At 48.0% G+C, this 18,352-nt stretch overlaps 1 protein-coding gene across 2 annotated transcripts in view; it reads right to left on the bottom strand.

Annotated features, from left to right (window-relative positions):
- The window catches only part of GOLM1 (golgi membrane protein 1), a 356,993-nt gene that overhangs the window by 272,726 nt on the left and 65,915 nt on the right, over positions 1-18,352 (bottom strand). For both annotated transcript variants that reach the window (XM_085633090.1, XM_085633091.1), the window contains exon 2: positions 3,788-3,937. In XM_085633090.1, coding sequence (XP_085489216.1) covers positions 3,788-3,916 — 129 coding nt within the window. In that variant the 5' untranslated portion in view covers positions 3,917-3,937. The remainder of the gene's footprint in view (positions 1-3,787; positions 3,938-18,352) is intronic.

The raw sequence follows: 18,352 nt of genomic DNA, 5'->3' as shown, positions 1-18,352 counted from the left end.
TATCTTTGGTGATTCATGTGCATAGCATCCAACCTTACTGCTGCATTTCAAGCACTAATGTCATAATGTACGTGTTTTTATTCTTGCTTTGTCAGAATAAGGAGTACAATCTCACAGTATTTACGATTTATGTAATTTTGGTCTATATGTTTATGTACAATATATTCTATATTTTATATAATCCTGTGGAGTCTCTTTTGTGGTGTGGTCATTGAGTTACTATGTGAGTGTGTCGCATAAACTCTTTACACATTGCCTCTGATGGTAAACCTGAATGCTCTCAAGCTACCAGAGGCTGAGCACAGGTTATCCTTGGTTTGTAACTTACTTGCCCTGACTAGAGTGGTGGGTTGTGCCTGGCTTGGGTGCATACCCTAGCCAAACGGAAATCAATTTTTTTAACAATACCTAATAGGACACTTTTGCATGTTAATGTTTTAGACCCTTGTCTTCATGGATCTATCTGTGGCTCATGGGGATTATACTTCCTCTTAACATGCCTTAGTAGATGAAACAGACTTCACTCGATGGCAAAGACAACCCCCTAGGAGGAGCTAGTCCTGTTGGGAACCAGAGAAAGAACAATGGATAATATGCAGGTTAAAAACTGCTCTAAATAAACTTAACCAATCACACATCTAAAAACAGACTAGGAGAAAGGGACTGCCTACCATTCCTCGAGGATGAAAGCAGACAGGAGAAAATAAATCAAGAGACGAGAAGCAACACCGAGTCGCGCGACCAGCGAGGGGAGTCCGAAGAGCGGTGTCGCCTCTTGGACTTCTTGGAGTGCTTCAACTTACCCGAAGACTTGGAGCCAGACGAGCGATGATGACGTCGGCTGCGGCTCCGCGACCGATCCTTGGACCTCCTCCTGGACCGGGATCGAGAGGGGCGCGGAGCAGAGTGGCGAAGCTCGAGGAGCTTACGGGACCGCTCCCGTCTAGCCTTCGAGGTCAGGGCCTTGCAGTCCGAACACGACTCCGCGTCCTGGTCGAGGCCCAAACAGTAAAGACACCGGCGGTGATGATCCGTAACTGACAACAAGCGGTTGCAGTCAGCACAGGCTTTGAAACCAGGCATCATACCGGCACCGGAGTCGAGACAAGATCAAAAAGGATCAAAAAACTTAGTCAAAAAAGACTAAAAGGGATAGCTCTCCCGGATCTGCGCTTACTGGCGCGGAAAAAAGAAGAACTGACGTCAGCGCGCGAGGGCGGCGTCTAAGTACTCCGACGACGTCATTCCGGCGCACGACGCCGACGACGGACGCGGAGCCGCAGACGACGCCTAGCGACGCGCAAGGGGTATTGCTGACGAAAAATCTTCTGAATCCAGTCTGACGCCTGGGGATATTCTAAGGTGAGGAATCTAACTAACGTGTTTCTTTCAGATGCAACAATTTGGAAAGCAAGACCTTGGACAGTCCTCCTAAACTGCCCCGCTTAACACCATTCTGCATCCAACAGCTTATAACATGCCACTGAAGAATCTTACCACATCAGTCTAATTTTTTCTATTTTCACCGGCACTATAGAATTTGGTTTAGACTATGCTGTATAATCCATAAAATTCTTGTTGCAAGCTGTCCTTCCTTTCAGGCAAATAAAGTAAGAATACCTATAGGTTAGACATTCCGAAATTTAGGACTATCAAACCATAAAATTAACTATTTCAATTGGGCTTTCCTACATGTGTGCCACCTTACCAAAACTGAGCCGCATCTTCATCTACACACCAACCCCTCGAAAAGCATTTAAAAAACAGCTGTTAAAGTGACGTTCTGTAATGCCAAATGTTGCTGCTGCTATTGGAGTGATCTTGCATTTCTCTTGTTTTTGACTTGGTGAGAGGGTGAGGTACACATGAAAAATGAAAGATAACGCAAAAGCGCACTCATTTGTTTTTCATTAAGTTACATAAATATTGTATTGTAGTCCTTTACTTTTAATTATTTGTTTTTATAGAAAGTTGTTGGTTGAACTCCAATCATCTAGGGTGTGCTCTGAATAAAATCCTGAAGCCTACAGAGTCCTTTTTACCAGCTAAAACAGAATTTTCCACTGACCAGTAAAAGATTTATTTTGAAATATTTAGTGAAAGCTGCTTTTATGAGAAATATTTCCTTTCAGTACAGATCAGTGAACATAATTAGCAAGAACCATGATAAATGGATGAAACTAACAATCTTGTAAGGTGTACTTGTCATGGCACTTCAAATAGCACGGCACGAAAAATCTGCCTCAATTATCAAAAAAAAAAAAAAACTGTTGCCAAACATTCAAGGTATGTTCTTGGTGTGTTTGATGGCCTACTGTTGGGAGGCCCTCACTCCTTAATAGGAGATGGTGTTTAGAAGAACCAGTTACTTACCTTCTTTAACACTCTTTCTGGTGGATACTCTATCTAATCACAGATTCCTCATCTAGTGAATATTACCCCAGGAGTCCAACTTGATCTAGAAACTCAAAAGCATTGTGCCTGCTCGCCATAGGTGAAGTCATCCAATTCTATATGTGGCCCTGCTTGTCACTTCCAAGGCCATGCAGACGAGCCGATATCAGTTACTTTCGAAGGCTTCTAGGTGTCCTCAGATGAAGAGCCCATTAGCAAATCGGCGTGAACAGTGTGCAGATCTCCAGTTAGGGAACTTTTCAGATGGAAGAGTCCATTCCACTGAACGTAGAGGTGGGAGGGTGGTGATAAATCTGTACATATGGTATTCATCAGAAATAGCGTAACTGAAGGGAAGTCATTTGTGATACGTCTGACCACAGATTCCTCATCTCATGGATGGATATCTCAGTAGTACCTTAAGGAGGGTCTGTTGAACAGCTCAGACCCAAATGTACTGCTGGACCAAAAGGGCATAATGCCCATACCAGCAGGCTTGACAGTCAGGGCAATAGTGCTTTTTTGAAGGTGTGCACTAATGCCCACGTAGCAGCCTGACAGATATCCAGGACAGGCCCTCCTTGTGCTAGAGCAGTAGTTGAAGTCTTGGCTTGAGTGGAAGGAGCCCTTAATCCTTAATGTGACTGCCTTTTAGCTAGCAGATGACTAGCCATATAGAGAGAGTTCTTTTCTACAATGCCTTGCCCTCCTTTTGCTCCCAAGATGCCTACAAAACGTTTATCTTCAACCCGATGGTCCCTGGTTTTTTCAATGTAGAAAATAAGCGCTTTCACCCCTTCTGACCACATAAAAAAAAAAAAAATCTCATCAGCGTGAGGCAGCTAAGCTATTGGCGATTTAGGTCCGCTGGGGGAAGCCAGTGTACGGATTGCAATAAGCCACAAATGTGACAAGTAGGTAACAACATGTGTCGCTACGTTTTTAGTAACTTTTGGACTGTTTGAGCTAAAAAACTAAAAACATTTTTTAAATCTGCAGATTATGCAGCAGATGATGGATTATGTGGTACATCCATAATTATATGAAAACGCTGCGGCTACAAAAGAGCATAACTCCAGTGGCCCTGGTTAAAGAATACTAGAACACCTATAACTTTTGGGCTGGGGTTAGATTTTAGTATAAACACTGAACTATTTATTTTTTAATAGCATGTGTTGAAATGGTTTCCCCATATAAAACAATATTGCATGTTTGTATTGTAAGAAAAAGATCGGCATTAAAAAAAATCAATGTTATATTGCGTATATTCCCATAATCAGGCCCAAAAGAAACCGAAAGTGCAAAAGCATGCAAAAATAAGCTTAATGTGGATTTGAGAAACTGCATTATAGACACACAAAAGCAGACTGTATAAAGATTGTAGTGTTCCTACCTGCAATTCAATACTGCGCGAGCTTGATATCCAGTAATTGATTCCGAGAACTAACACACATGCCAGCAGCACAGCCACCAGGAGAGGAGGGGACTTCATCCCTCGGCGCCCGTTTCCAAGCCCAAGCATTTCAGACACCGGAAATTAAATCTATCAATGAAAAAAATGGCGTCACATAAACCAGAGAGACAGAACTGTAATTGGTAATTATAGAGCTCTGCTTATCCAAAGTTACAGAGAAACACAAAAACCTACTGCACAGACATGTATAATACATATTTATATCCAACAACGTCAGCATGAGCTGCAGTGACATGATAAAACATGGGGCCAGAAGCGGACTAGTTTGTTAATGCCACCCGATAGTCGCAACAGCATTATAGCAATTTAATAAACAGTTCTCTGTAAATTGTTTTATTGTACTGTGTGATTTTATCTTTTGAGACTCAACTTTATTCATCCGCTAACCTTCCTTAACTCAATCATCCCCACAGGTGTGTAATGCAGGGTTTCAAATTCTTGGGCAATTTAAAATAGGCCCCGTTAACTAATGTTTATCTGGTAACCAGTCACCTGGACATTCACAACATTCTAAATTGGTTCCAGTTAGGCTTTCGTACAGGGTACAGGACTGAAGGCACTTTCAAATTCTGCAGCTGATAAGAAGCAGGCAACCATAGACTCAGAGGCCATGAAAACAGGCTGCGATTCGAATAATCTGCGGCTTTAAACATGGCTAAACTTAAGATCCTGATCAACTGGCTTGCAGTTATGGAGTGTGTTGAATTATTTTTCTAATATAAAACGCTAATGCAGCTCTGAGGCAGCCTGGATCTTTCCTAGCCTACAAAGCCAGATTGCGGGCACCAGCTCCTTATTGCTCCTCAGTCCTGTGTGGAGTACCACAAGACTCATGCTGGTCACCAAATCTTGATGAGATGCATTTTACACCTTGGTGATGCCGGATTAGATCTTTTTGGATTTCAGTCACTTGCATATGTTGATGACATGCAAGAGTGATTAAGATTGATCAGTGGCACATACATCTTCAAACATCTCACTTACCATATCCCCTGCCTTTGTAGGAGGAAAGAAACTGAACTACCTAGAATTAGGAACATTCCCCTTCACACCCACATTACATCATGTGTACACTACAACTCATCTTCTCTCACTTACAGCCAGAAGTTACAGGACATTCACACCCTTATTTCTCGAGTAGAGATCTTCCTGCTTTGTAAATTGAAAGTATTCAAAATACTGCAGTAAAACAGCTCCTACATGTTTTCCCATGGAATCATCACGCTTATGACCCAAGTGATTCATTGGCTCCGTCTACCCAGAAGTTCGGCATCCAGGCCACTCAGGATCGTACACATGCCCACCCAAAGCACAGGTCTGTTCTTCCTCCAAGTTAAGTGGTAACAATATACAAACTGAACGGAACAGTAGCCCTTTTGCTGTACATTTACAAAAAGGGCATTAATGAAACAGTTTTCGGAACAAGTGGCAAAATGATGGAACGAGTAAGATCCAAGACCATCTGAAATTCAGGAAGGCAGTAAAGACCACCACACTATGTTAACTAATGATGCAAAAATCGCACCACCCACTTTTGCCTATAAAGGCTAAATAGCTATGTCCAACAAAGGCAAATATAGAAGATTAACTGAAGCAAACTATTTACTCTGTCGGTTACAATGCACTCTGTAGTCTGTTCTAGTTTCTCCAGTGCAAGCTGAGAATTTAACCAGCTACCTGTAGCTAGAGATTCTCCTCAGTCAAGCCGAAATTGAATCTACAGAGCATGTACCTAGGCTGCCTGTAATCAATGCAAGCCATGGGTGGCCCCTCTGTTTGCTGTGGTCAAACCAAGAGTGACAAAGCCTGCATATGCAAATTCTTGATGACCAAGGGATAAATGTTTTTGTAGGAGCGGAAGATTAAGTCACAGCCTCCTAGATAATGCAACACGCGTTTGTCTCCTTCCATCTAGATTTTTTAGGGCCTGCATACCCAAATCTAAACTTGATAGTGACTGCTTGTGCATGCCTTGGGATTTCTCCTGTTTGTCTTGAGCAGCATTTATTTTGGCTGGGTTTAGCTAGCACAGCACTCTTCATTGTTGATGGATGGACCTTTAAGACCATTTAAGATGGCTGCATGTTTATAGCGAACACCGCTTTCTGAGCAGCCTCATCTAACAAAAATAAAATAAAGTACTTTCTTTCCAAATGTAACTGTTAAAGGTCTTTACTATCTGTATTTCAGTTGATCTTTTCATTATAGGAGCCTAGTTTATTTGGTACACAACTAGATTTGTACGGTCACATCCAATGCCATTAAATCTAGAGGACTCTAATATTCTACTTTTAGGGCATTGTGTTTGTTTTGTTGCACTTAATTCTGTATTTGGATTGGCTGAGCAGTGTAACATTTTGTTCTTTTAATGAAGACTACTTGATTTTTCACTATGTATTTTCGTATTCAAAAAAGGGTTAATTTTCTAGAGGAACCATGAGTTGCTTTCCAACTGTAAGAGAGCAGACCCTTGTCAGTTCATCTCCTGCTTAGGACTTAGAATAATTCTATATTTTCTCTGAGGCTTGACCTTCGGTCAGACCTATTACTACATTTTACTGAGCCTTAAGCCAATTCCCTATATCCGATGTATTATGCAGGTTGACTGTTTTTGAGACCAACCATATTTTACCTTCTATAATGCACCTTAATATTTTAATAAACCTTCATGGATTTTAACTTACGGTCTCATTACCTCATACATTACTGAGGCTAACCTCCCCCCCCTCATCATTCTGTGAAGGTGATTTACCTTAATTAAATCTTATTAGAACATCAAAGATAGCGTCAACAAAAGCCACAAGGGACGAATGGGGGTTTAGAGTAACGTTCAGAAAGCACTATAGCATTACAATTTAAAAGTTATGCTTGAGGTAAGAAATAAGATATACAATACTTTACATAATAAATTAAGATTGGATGGAAGAGTTAAAGGCAATCCATAAACCTTTGGAGAAGGAACAAGGTTATTTAAGGCAAAACTGAACTCAAACACTTTCCATTTAAAACATGCGGCTGTTTTTAGGCAGGGGGCGATACTGGGTTTTGAGAGGGGAGTGTAATCTTCTACTGAGTCAGGAATTTGTTTTCTTTAAAGGGGTGTGTACTACAATCTTTCCTAAATTGAAAAAATATAATGGAGGTCGTATGGACAAGGGGTGCTAATTCTGGACACAAGGGCCTGGACGGAGAAGGCCCGTTGCCTGGTATTCTTTCTTTCACGTCTTGGTCTTCAGTCTGATAGTGTCCTGGCTGCAGGTGTAGCAAGAGCTGCTGAAGGTGGTGAGCAACTAAGCAGGGTGGTTGGTTGTCTTGTAGATGATGCAGCTAGAAGTGAAGGTGTTGAAGGCCATCAAGAGAAGTCAGCAGAATTATACCATGGTGGAGGAGTGAGGTGCTCATATTTCTTTGGGCCATTGGGGAGGTGTACTGCGACATTGGTGTACAATACCCTTAAAAGAGAGGTGGGAGTCCTCCAGAGCAAGTTGTTAACATCATCCAGATGGCAGAGTGTAAGAGCTTGAACAGCAGCTCAGAAATCACTATGCAGGAGGAAGGTCTTCACATTCATAGAGAAAATACCAAGCCCTCTTGATTTTCTTAGTGATCTGTTGAGTTTGAATCAACCCAGGTTTAATATTGCTTAGTCAGTTTTAGACCTCAAATAACATGTTGACAAACATGAGGAATTCAGTTTTGGTAGGGTTAAATGTCACAAATGTGAAGGTCATACAGTACTAGATAAGCTGTAACCGGTGCTTGAGGCACTGGATGTCTAGGGCATCTATATGCCTATAACAGACAGCTCTACATCAAATTTCTGACATCGGCATACTGAATGGATTTTGATGCCATTATCATTGAGTAATGTTAACAAGAGGCTCCATTTAGGGATTGAAGATGGGGGCGTTCTGCATGAATTCCATTAAAGAATCCAGTGCGTGGATGTGGGTAGGATGGTCAACTGTATCAAAGAGGGGACTTCTATCCAGCACTATCAAAAAGCAGTTCATCTTGACCTGTGGTCAGGAGGGTGGTGTTCATGATTGATCAGGCAACTGCTTCTGTGCTGCAGCACGATCTCAAGCTGAATTAGCATAAGAACAGAAGATGGTTGGTGCTGAGGTGATATTCGAGTTGAGCCTAGACTGCTTTTGCAATGGACTTGCTGATGAAGAGGAGATGAGTGATGAGCTAACATAATCCGGGTCTAGTGTGGGTTTCCTCAGGTGAGGAGGATCTGATACGTCTGGAGAGCTTCTTGAAAGAGCTTTGAGTGAGGGAAACATGGAAAGTAGCAATTAAGAAGGAGGGTTTCTCTGGAGAAGACTTTGATGAAGAATGAGGATAGGACATTTAATTGTGAGAGTTTATTCTGTTGGCGAGGTCTATGTGAGACAGATTGAAAGCGGATTAATGTAGGATGCGTTGGGGATGGATGGGGTGTAAGAGGAGAACTAGGCTTGGAATTTCCATGTGCCATCAAAACATCTGCATTTTTTCAGTTAGTAGGTTGCCAGCTTTACACTGGTATGCTTTTCTTTTGTCCCACAACCATCTTAGCTTTTTATTTTGTTTTCCTGGCCTCTTAGTCTAACTAAAGGGGCTTGGTAGTGGAGCCCGGGAAACAAGTTCATTATCAACAAGCTTCTGCCGCCACAGTCTGTGCTTACTCACCAACAGGTTATACCACTGTCTCCCAACTTTCCGTTTCGGTCAACACTTTCCTCCTCCACTAGGGGCTCCCTTCAAGGTTCGCTTCAAAACATTCCTTACAGGTCATTAAAGTTGCCAGCCTTGGTATCTTTCATGGATTCACATGCTTTTATATATGCTTTGTTGTCGAGCTGGGAAGAGCTTGGTACGTTTAACAAGGATTTATTGAAGATCCATGTTAAATATTACATCTGTTTACACTATCCACCTGGTAGTGTGTCAATGGCAGGAAACAGCGTAGAGATTTTTACGTTCGATGTCATGGAAGTCATCTTCAGATTTTGAGCATAAGTGGGTAAAGGGTATATCTGTAGCCTCATACGAGCGGAGACTATGGATGATAAGTAGCATGTAAAGCTATGAAAGATACATACACTGGAGAAATGCAGTTGCAGGTAAGAAACCTTTTCTCCTTCAGTCGTCCATTCTTTCACAGGCTAAAATGCTTTAAATTCCGACGCGCAGGCAGAAAAAAAACACAACAGCACAACAGAGAAGGTAGGAATGTGGCATACACACCTTCGATGCATGTTTTTAGCAAAGGCATGATGTCACTTTGCAACCTTGCAGATGTCAAGAGATGGCACTGCAGTGAATAGTGTTACCATCTCTAAAGTCTTTCTGGTTGAAAAGAGGGGTATGTTGGCCTTAATATTATTGCAAAGCACCTTGGCAGCTGATATTCACCGAGCCATTCTTTGCTTTGGAATGTCTTTTGTGATCCCAACTGTGCCTTTGATGGTATCATGAAAGGTCTGAACTGTTTAACCAGTGTAATGCAATGGCGGCCGACATGTATATGGAGTGCCGGGGGGGGGGGGGGAGAGAAATAGAAAAACAGACTTACCTCCTTGCCGCTCGCCTCCCACATCGTCTCTTCCCAGTCAGCCGACCAGGCTCCCCCAAGTAAATCACAATGCTGAAATGCAGTATTGTGATTGGTCTGACCACAGTTATTCAGTGCTCAGATGGGGACAGGGGGCCTGGGCATTTTCTTCTCCCAGGCTGTAATGCAGCCTGTGTGGAGAACATGGTAAGTAAGCATGACTGTTTGGTCGGCCCGAGACGGTCGGCCAAAGTGTTGTGCACATTTAAGTGTGCCCACCACTCCTCCCCTGCCCTGCGAGCAGAGCAGACCCGCACCCATGCTGCTGCATCAGAAAGGAATGAATATAATGAAAACACCATCAAGTTATTATCATTTTATTATTCCTTTCCTTCCCTGCTGCAACTCAGTGGGGGCAACGCTCCTCTGCCTTAGCGGAGGTGCCGCCACTGTTGAAATGTAAGAGGACACTGCACCCAGAAGCACACTGTAAATACAGACTTTCTCTGGATATTTCTGGAAAGGTTAATTAGCCCTAATCCCCTTCCTGTGGACAGGTCATTATTGGATTGTTGCATGGTTATGTGCACTTCAAATAAAGTTATTTGCTGTTGTGGGACTTTCGAGCAACAACACCTCAATGTGAAACAGACGGTTAGCATTGTTTTTCACATTCTGTGCCTCTTCGTTAGACAAAGCCTTGTACTGCTTCTGGAGACAAGCTTCTGAGCAACCTATCATCCTCATAAAGAACACACAACTAAGCCATCAGTAGTGCAACGCAGTCAGAGCTTAATTTGTAAAATAAAGAATTCCAGTGCCCAACACAGCGGTCAGCTCTATTAAATGTCAGGGTGCCAATGACCAAGGAAGTGTTGTCCTGAAACCACCTCGGGCCTCATGAGTAAACATCCAGGCCCCTTTATCTCACTCTTGCAGATTACTTCTTTCTTCCTTTGTGAATATTTTCAGTTTTTCTCTTCCTCCTTTCCTGTGTGTTTTTCCCCGCTCTTGCTCTGAGGAAATGTCTGGTTATGATAAAAAAAGAAAAAAAACAAGTGCTGGTCCCCAAAAACGAGTGCCGGTGGCCCGCACCAGCTTAAATTAAGCACTGCATGCAGTTTATAAAAATTATTGGGCCGATTCGAGGCCAACTTACGACTGTTAGACTTGCCCCTTTTTGCAGGGTCATCCCTGATTTTTGCCTTCCTACTGGTATTTTTTCTGACCTGGTGTTGTTGGTTTTAGGACTCTGGGCACTTTATCTGCTGTCCAGTGAAAAATGCATGAGCTCTCTATGGTAAAACATGGTAAGATTGGTCTACACCTCTTTGGCGTATTTAATTTACCTGTTTGGCGTATTTAATTTACCTATCAGTCCCTTGTAAAGTGGTATCTCAGATGGCCAGTAAATTAAATGCTACTGGTGGGCTTGCAGTGCTGCTTGCGCCACCCACCTAAGTAGTCTTTCAAACCTGTCTCAGGCTGCTGCCATTGCAGGGCCTGCGCACGCAGTTTACTGCCGCTGTGACACAGCACATAAAATGGGTGCCACGTCTGTGACTCCCCTTTTACTACATATCAGTCACCCCTAAGGTAGGCCCTAGCTAGCCCTATGGGCAGGGTGCGTGGTAGGTAAAAGGTAGGACATGTGCCTCAACTGTGTGGCATGTCCTGGTAGTGACAAACAGCAATTTTGGTATGTTTGGAATAGTGGTAAATGATGCGTAATGGTGTTCGCAGATTTATTATAACTATTTTAGAAACGCCACTTTTAGAAGTGGGCATTTCTGTGTGCTATGTGTCTTTGTGCCTGGCTGATGTGTAGTGCATGTCTGGCTCTAGAGTGACATGGGCTGGGGAGGTGCAGTGGCTCCAGAGGGGCTGGGTGAGTCAGCGCTAAGCTAAATAGGCCCATCTGTATTTGGAGTGGTGGGAGGAGTAGCACCTGGGACTGAATGGGACTGTACCTGCCTTCCACAATGCTGGCTCCACCCCACTGTGGTGTGTCAGGGGCCAGAGCCTACACTGACAAAGGAGGTGGTCTTGCACCTTTAGAGAAAGGTGCGAGTGCCCCCAGAACTAGTTTGGACCAGGCACAGAGCCCTGGGCCAGGGGGAGAACAAAGATGTAAAGTGGTATAAGTATTGGGGCTGTGACCCCATGTTGGATGGTACGTGCTTGGAACTGACTTGGGTGAGAGAGCACTCTGCCAGGAGGAACAGCCGTGGGACCCTGTTGCTGCCTGAGGAGGTGGGGGGCTGCCCTCTGCTGGGAGGCCCTGTGTGCTGGCCTCCTGTTGGCAGTCTCAGGGAACCAAAAGACTCCAGGAGAAGAACTGGACTGTTCCTTACATTTGTTTTCTGCCACAAGAAAGGTCTGCAGGAGTACTGTGCTTCATTAAGCCTAGCGATTGGTCCCTCGAGGACAGCACGTGGTGAGCGCTGCCTAGACGAAGCAGTAGGGCGTGGATTTCCCGGAGACATTGGGACTACGGCATTTAGGCGTATTATGGGCTATGCTCATTGTGGGTGTGTTCAGGTTCAGTGATAACGGTTTTACGCCCAATGCCGGATGCGTTTTCCAGGTGGGCACTAAGTATTACGTGCAGTATTGGTAATCTGCATATGTCTAAGGTGGGCAGGATGAGCTCATGATGGGTACTGTGGCAAATGGTCACTTCAGGGCACGTTGGTAATTCACATGTCTTGTGCCATGGGGTAATGTTGCCCATGGAAGTGTTTCTAATGTGGGCACATTGCAGGGTTATTTTCCTATGGTGCTCGGCTAATTATGTTGGCCTAAGGTAGTGTGCTAAGTGCCTTTTTGCCAGTGATTACTAGTTGCCCTCACTAACTGGGAGTTGTGATGATGTGATGACAGTAGCCCGATTAGCCCTGTTGTGTATATAATCCCCTGTAAAGTCCTACCTAGTGCCAGATGCACTGTGTATATATGTGCTTGCGTTCTAATGTGTTTTATGAGTAATACAAAGGCTATTTTTATATAATCTTGTGTGGAGTTTCTTTTGTGGTGTGCCTAGTGTGTCGCTGCTGTGTGAGTGTGCTGCGCAAACGCTTTACACATTGCCTCCGGGATAAGCCCGACTGCTCGTGCCAAGCTACCAAGGGGGTGAGCAGGGGCCATCTTTAGCGTGTAACTCCCTTGCCCAGACTAGAGTGCTGGTTCCTGGCTTAGGTGCAAGCCCTAGCCAACCAGAAATCCCATTTCTAACAACGACTGATAATGTGATTTATTGTTAATCACAACCATTTGCTCCCATTTGGATTGCTGAGAATGTAAAAGCAGGCATCCTAGAGGTTGTAGGAACACTCTGTAAGCAGCTTTCCTGAGTAAGAATCTATATCATAAAGCTTCACTTCTACGAAGGCTCACCTTTGTACAGAAAGATATTAAATTATTTTTTCACAAAATTGTTTTTTTTTTTGTTGTTGTTTTTTTTTTAAACCGTTTATTGCAATCTCAAATAGTTACATGGATGGGCCCACAACCGTCTGGCCGGCCGCTAGAGTGGCAGAAGCATATGACATATACACAGAAAAATCTCTTGGCGGTGCAAAAAGGTAAATCAGGGGATATCAGTAGTGCAGGCCACATGACTCCAACCCCACAATACGGTTTCCTTTTGTCAAAACACAACAACACAAAAAACCACACCCGCAAGGCAACCCGCAATCCCAAGTGACAGCACGCGCTCCTTAAGTGGGGAACCCCAACCAATCGCCAAACTCTGAAGAGGGGGAATGAGAACAGATCAGGGACTGGGGAACCACGTGCCCGTGGCTAGGGGAGGGGGTCGGCTAGGGAGACGGGGCTGGTGAGGCAGCCGGCAGCAGAGGCGGCTCGCAAATACCCCCGCGATAGGCGTTCCAGGGGCCCCAGATTTTCACCCACGCCCCAGGCTTACCCCTCGCAACATACACCACCTTTTCACGAAACATACACCAATCCATGTGTTCCTTCCAGGCCGACACCGCCGGGGGCCTCTGGGATCCCCACAATTGAGCAATATCACGCTTAGCTATCATGTATCCCAGAGTCACCCACCGCGTCTGCGGAACCGAGTAGTCAGTTGGCTCCCACACATTCAGCAAGCATCTCCTCGCTTCAGGCAACAGTGCGACACGCGTAACAACTCGCAGGACCTCGTGTACACCACGCCAGAATCGCTCCACCTTTGGGCATTCCCACAGAATATGCAAGAAAGTTGCCAAAGCACCACAGCCACGCTTACACAGTCCATCCTCAGCAAAGCCCATACGTAGAAGCCTCGGCCCCGTCACGTAAACCCGGTGGAGGATCTTAAGCTGGACGAAGCGAAGGCGAGCCGGGATGGCCACCTCCTTCGGAGAGGCCACCGCGGCAATCCAGTCCTCGTCGTCCAATTCCAGCCCATCGGCAACCCAGGCCTCGCGGAGGCCAGTCAGCAGGCCCGATTGGTCGTTGATCAGTTTTTTATATATAAGGGAGATCGTGCTGTCTGGGACATGGCCATCCAGCACTCTGTCCTCCAGGGGGGAAGACTCCGGAATGGACGCGACATCCGGGAAGACGGAGCCCAGCGCGTGGCGGACTTGTAAGTACCGAAAGTACTCACTGCCTTGCAACTGAAACTCCGTTTGCAGCGTCTCGAAAGTTTTGAATCCCCCCCCTCGTCCAGAGATCTCCCACTGTGCTGATACCGATCTTATCCCACTTCTCGAAGCCCTTCGAGGTCCACAGGGAGCCCAACCTCGCAGACGCATATAGCGGTGACACCCGGGTCAAACGGTCCTTCCACCCCATAGCTGCGTTAGCCGTGTGCCATACACGCACCATGACACGCGTCGGTCCCGTCAGGCGAGGGTCCGGCGCGCCAGAGTAGAGCGCTCGATTGTAGTCGCCACCGGGCAGGAGCATCTTGTCCATTTCAAATGCCGGGTTCAGGGCGGGCCCGTAAAGGCCATGATTAAGCGCAGCTAGCTGGGAGGCCCAGTAATACCGTTTGATATCCGGGAGGGCAACCCCCCCATCGTACCACGGGAGCGTCAATTTAGCCAAGGCAATACGTGGCCTCCCGTCCCAGAACAGGCGACGCTGCAAACTCTCCACCTCACGGAAGTAGCGCGCCGGGACCAAGTCCATAGTGTTCTGGAGAGCGTACAGAAAGCGCGGCAACGACATCATCTTAAACAAGGCCGCTCGGCCGAGCGGCGAAAGCGGAAGACGCCGCCAACGCACCACATCCTCCTTCAAGCGCTGGAGGGGGGGCAGCAAATTCCGCTCGTAGCGGGCCTCCGGGTCCAGAGTAATATATATACCCAGGTACCGAAACCCCTGGGAGGCAATCTGGATCGGACAGTCCCGTGGTAGGACCGGAGCCTCCCCGGCAAGCACATACACAGGATTTCGCCCAGTTGATGACGAGGCCTGAGTTGTGACCGAATGAGCGCAAAACATCAACTAGGACGATCAGTGATTTACGCGGGGAGGCGAGATATAGAAGGATATCATCAGCGTAGAGGGACACACGGTCCTCATGCTCGGGGGTCCAGCGGAGGCCACGGATGGAAGGGTGCCACCGCAGCCACTCCGCCAGGGGCTCCAGGGCCAGTGCAAACAGGAGAGGCGACAGGGGGCAACCCTGTCGCGTGCCCCGTCCCAGTGCGAATGGGGCCGAAACTCGTCCATTCACCACCACCTGCGCCAATGGGCCGGAATACAACAACTTGACCCAGCCGATGAAGCCCGGTACGAAGCCAAACTTCGCCAGCATCGCCCAAATGTATGGACATTCGAGCGTATCAAACGCCATGGTGGCGTCCAAGGACGCCAAGATGGCCGGTTCCCGCACGAACGGGAAACGCGCGAGCACCCCGTGCAAGCGTCGCAGATTAAGGGCCGTGTTGCGATGGGGTATGAAGCCGGACTGGTCTTGGTGGACCAAATCGCCCACCACGCCGACCAGCCGGTTGGCCAGCACCTTGGCGAGGATTTTGGGCTCCGCGTTCAAGAGCGAGATAGGCCTATAGGATGTGACCCGCTCACGGGGTCTCCCCTCCTTGTGGATCACCACGATCGTGGCCAGACGCTGGTCCGGCGGAAGGGAACCCCGCGAGCGGGCCGCCAGGAACATCGCGCGCAGGTGGGGGGCCAGTACATCTGGTCGCAGCTTATACAGCTCGATAGGGATACCATTGGGGCCCATGGCCTTGCCAGATGCGACCGAGCGGATAGCAAGGGCAATTTCGTCCGAGGTGGGAGGAGCATCCAGCAGATCCCTGTCCTCCCCCGAAAGGGAGGGCAGCGCGATGTCCCGAAGCAGGGCATGGGAATCCTCCTCCGAGCAGGGAGAAACCGGGGAATACACCTCGCGGAAATAATCCGCGAAGCAGGAGACAATGGCGTCCGGCTCGGTGACACACACACCATCCATCCTCTCGATCAACGGGACCACACGACTCGCTCTCTCCTTTTTGTCCAACCACGCAATCAATTTACCAGCCTTATCACCCACATCATACAGTCGCCCCTGCTGCTCTCTACTGAGGCCCCTGGCCGCCTCTGTGACGAGGGCCCTATAAGCCGCCTGCTTGAGGTGTAGAACATGCAATGTGGCATCCGTCACCCCGCTCCCCAGGTCACCCTCTAGTTCAGTAATTTCGGCCTCCACCCGGGTTACCTCCTCCCGCTCGCACCTCTGGGCATGGGAGATAAAGGAGAGGGCCTCCCCCCTGAGAACTACCTTAAAAGCCTCCCACAGGGAGATAGCCGAAGGGACAGACCCCACATTCTCCTCAAAGTACCGCTGCAAGGATTTGATCAATTCGGCTCGAATAGTGGGGTCGCGCAGGTACCAGGCATTGATTGGGGCTACCCTGCCCTCCACCCTCGGGAAGACATCAAAGTGCAACAGTAGTGGGGAGTGATCTGAAATACCCCGCGCCAAATGGCGCACCTCTCCCACTCTCCCGGCATAGGCCGCAGGGACAAGGACATAATCTAGCCGCGAGAGGCTACCATGGGCACCCGAGTGGAAGGTGTATTGCAGCTGCGCGGGATGCTTTAGTCGCCAGCAATCCACCAATCCTAGTGTATCTAAAAGGCCGGACAGCCACGCCTGTGCCCGGGGGAGGTCCCTAGGGGGATGACGATCCATAGACCCAGAAGCCACCGCATTGAAGTCCCCCCCAACTACCAGAAGCCCACCCGGGAGGTCAAGGAGGAGGCGCCCCAGGTCCGCAAACGTGGTAGATTGCAACCCCGGCGGAACGTACACTGATACAAAAACGACCACTCTGCCCTCCATTCTACCCACCAAGACAGTGTAACGTCCCCTCTCATCATGGCGCACCTCATCAATCTCCAATGGGAGCGAGTTCTTAATCATGATGCCCACCCCCCGCGAGCCCGAAGTGAAGCCCGAATGGGCCACCAAGCGATAGCCTCGCCGATTCATGGCGTGAAAGGAATTACCTATAAGGTGTGTCTCCTGCAGGAAGACCACATCTGGTGAAATTCGTTTCAGATACTGCAGGACCACACCACGCTTAATCCTATCCCCCAGTCCGTTAACGTTCCATGATAACACAGTCAAATCCCTACCCCCCACCATATCTGGAAGCCATCCGTCGTCCCCCAAAGAGCATCTCGAAAACAACAATACAGTAAAGGGTTCGCCTTGCAGTGCAAACAAACAACACTCCACCCCCGCCCACCCATCCCAACAGAACTCCTCCCTCCCTGCACCCCTGCATGAGCCCAGACAGCCCCCCCAAAGTGCAGTGTGCCTGTCGCCCCATAGACAAAAAACTAACTAGTCCCCCAGAGGAGGAGGGAAAGCCCCCAATGGACCCCGTACGACCTCCATAGGAGGGGAACAACACGATCAGTGAATGGTAACCGGAATGTTGTCCAGAGCAAGGCCTACTATTCACCCCTCAGTTCTGATCCGGCGAGCCCTCCCCGCCAACCGCACCCCCCCCCCACCCCCCCGGCCCCGATCCCCAGGCAGAGTATCCAACCAGTCCCCAGCCGCCTCGGGACGGTCAAAAAAGTGCGTGCGACCATCCACCTCCACCCTCAGCTTAGCTGGAAAAAGCATTGAGTACTTAAGGTTCAGGTCCCGTAGGCGACGTTTAACTCCGAGAAAACTCAGTCTCTGCTTTTGGACCGTCGGAGTAAAGTCAGGGTAGAAATTCACGTCCATATTATCGAGCTTGACCGGTCCCTGTAGCCTGGAAGTCTGCAGGATAGCGTCTCTGTCCCGAAAGTTAAAAATCCGGGCAATGAGAGGCCGCGGCGGGGCTCCGGCCTTAGGTCTTCCTCCGGGGACCCTGTGAGCACGTTCCACCGCAAAAAGTTTACTCAGCCCCCGGGGCTGGAGACGGGTGAGGATCAGGTCTTCCACAAACAAATCTGCCGCCTCCTCCTCCCGTCCCTCCGGCACCCCGACAATGCGAACGTTGTTCCTCCGGGCCCGACCCTCGGAGTCCTCCAATCGACGGTCCATCAGGGCGCTCGCCTGGCCAAGCCGGTGCACCTCCTTTTGAAGGGCCGCCACGTCTGTAGTGAGACCCGATGTAGTGTGGGCCAGGGAATCGACCCGGTCATTTGTTTTAGACAAGTCGGCTCTCACCAGGCCCACATCCACCAGGGCCGAGTCTATCTTCTGCGCCAGAGTATCAAAGCGCTGGTCCACCGAGGCCTTCATCTCGGCAATGGCGCCCATGACGTCCCGGAGGGTCAGATCCGCGGGCTGAGCAGACGCCTCAGTCGGGCCCGCGGGGGATGTACGCGGTGCCTCTGGAGATCCCTTCTGGAGGGTGTAGCGGTCCATGCTGTTAGACTGATGTGCCGGGCCACGGCGGGTCGATTTCACCTTTGCCCGGTCGCCATCTTGCTTTGTGGACATGTCGCACTCCCAAAGTCGTGCCAATCTC

The sequence above is a fragment of the Triturus cristatus genome, chromosome 2_1, assembly GCF_964204655.1.
Source record: "Triturus cristatus chromosome 2_1, aTriCri1.1, whole genome shotgun sequence".
Lineage (NCBI taxonomy): Eukaryota > Metazoa > Chordata > Amphibia > Caudata > Salamandridae > Triturus > Triturus cristatus.
This window is presented reverse-complemented; position numbering and strand designations above follow the sequence as displayed.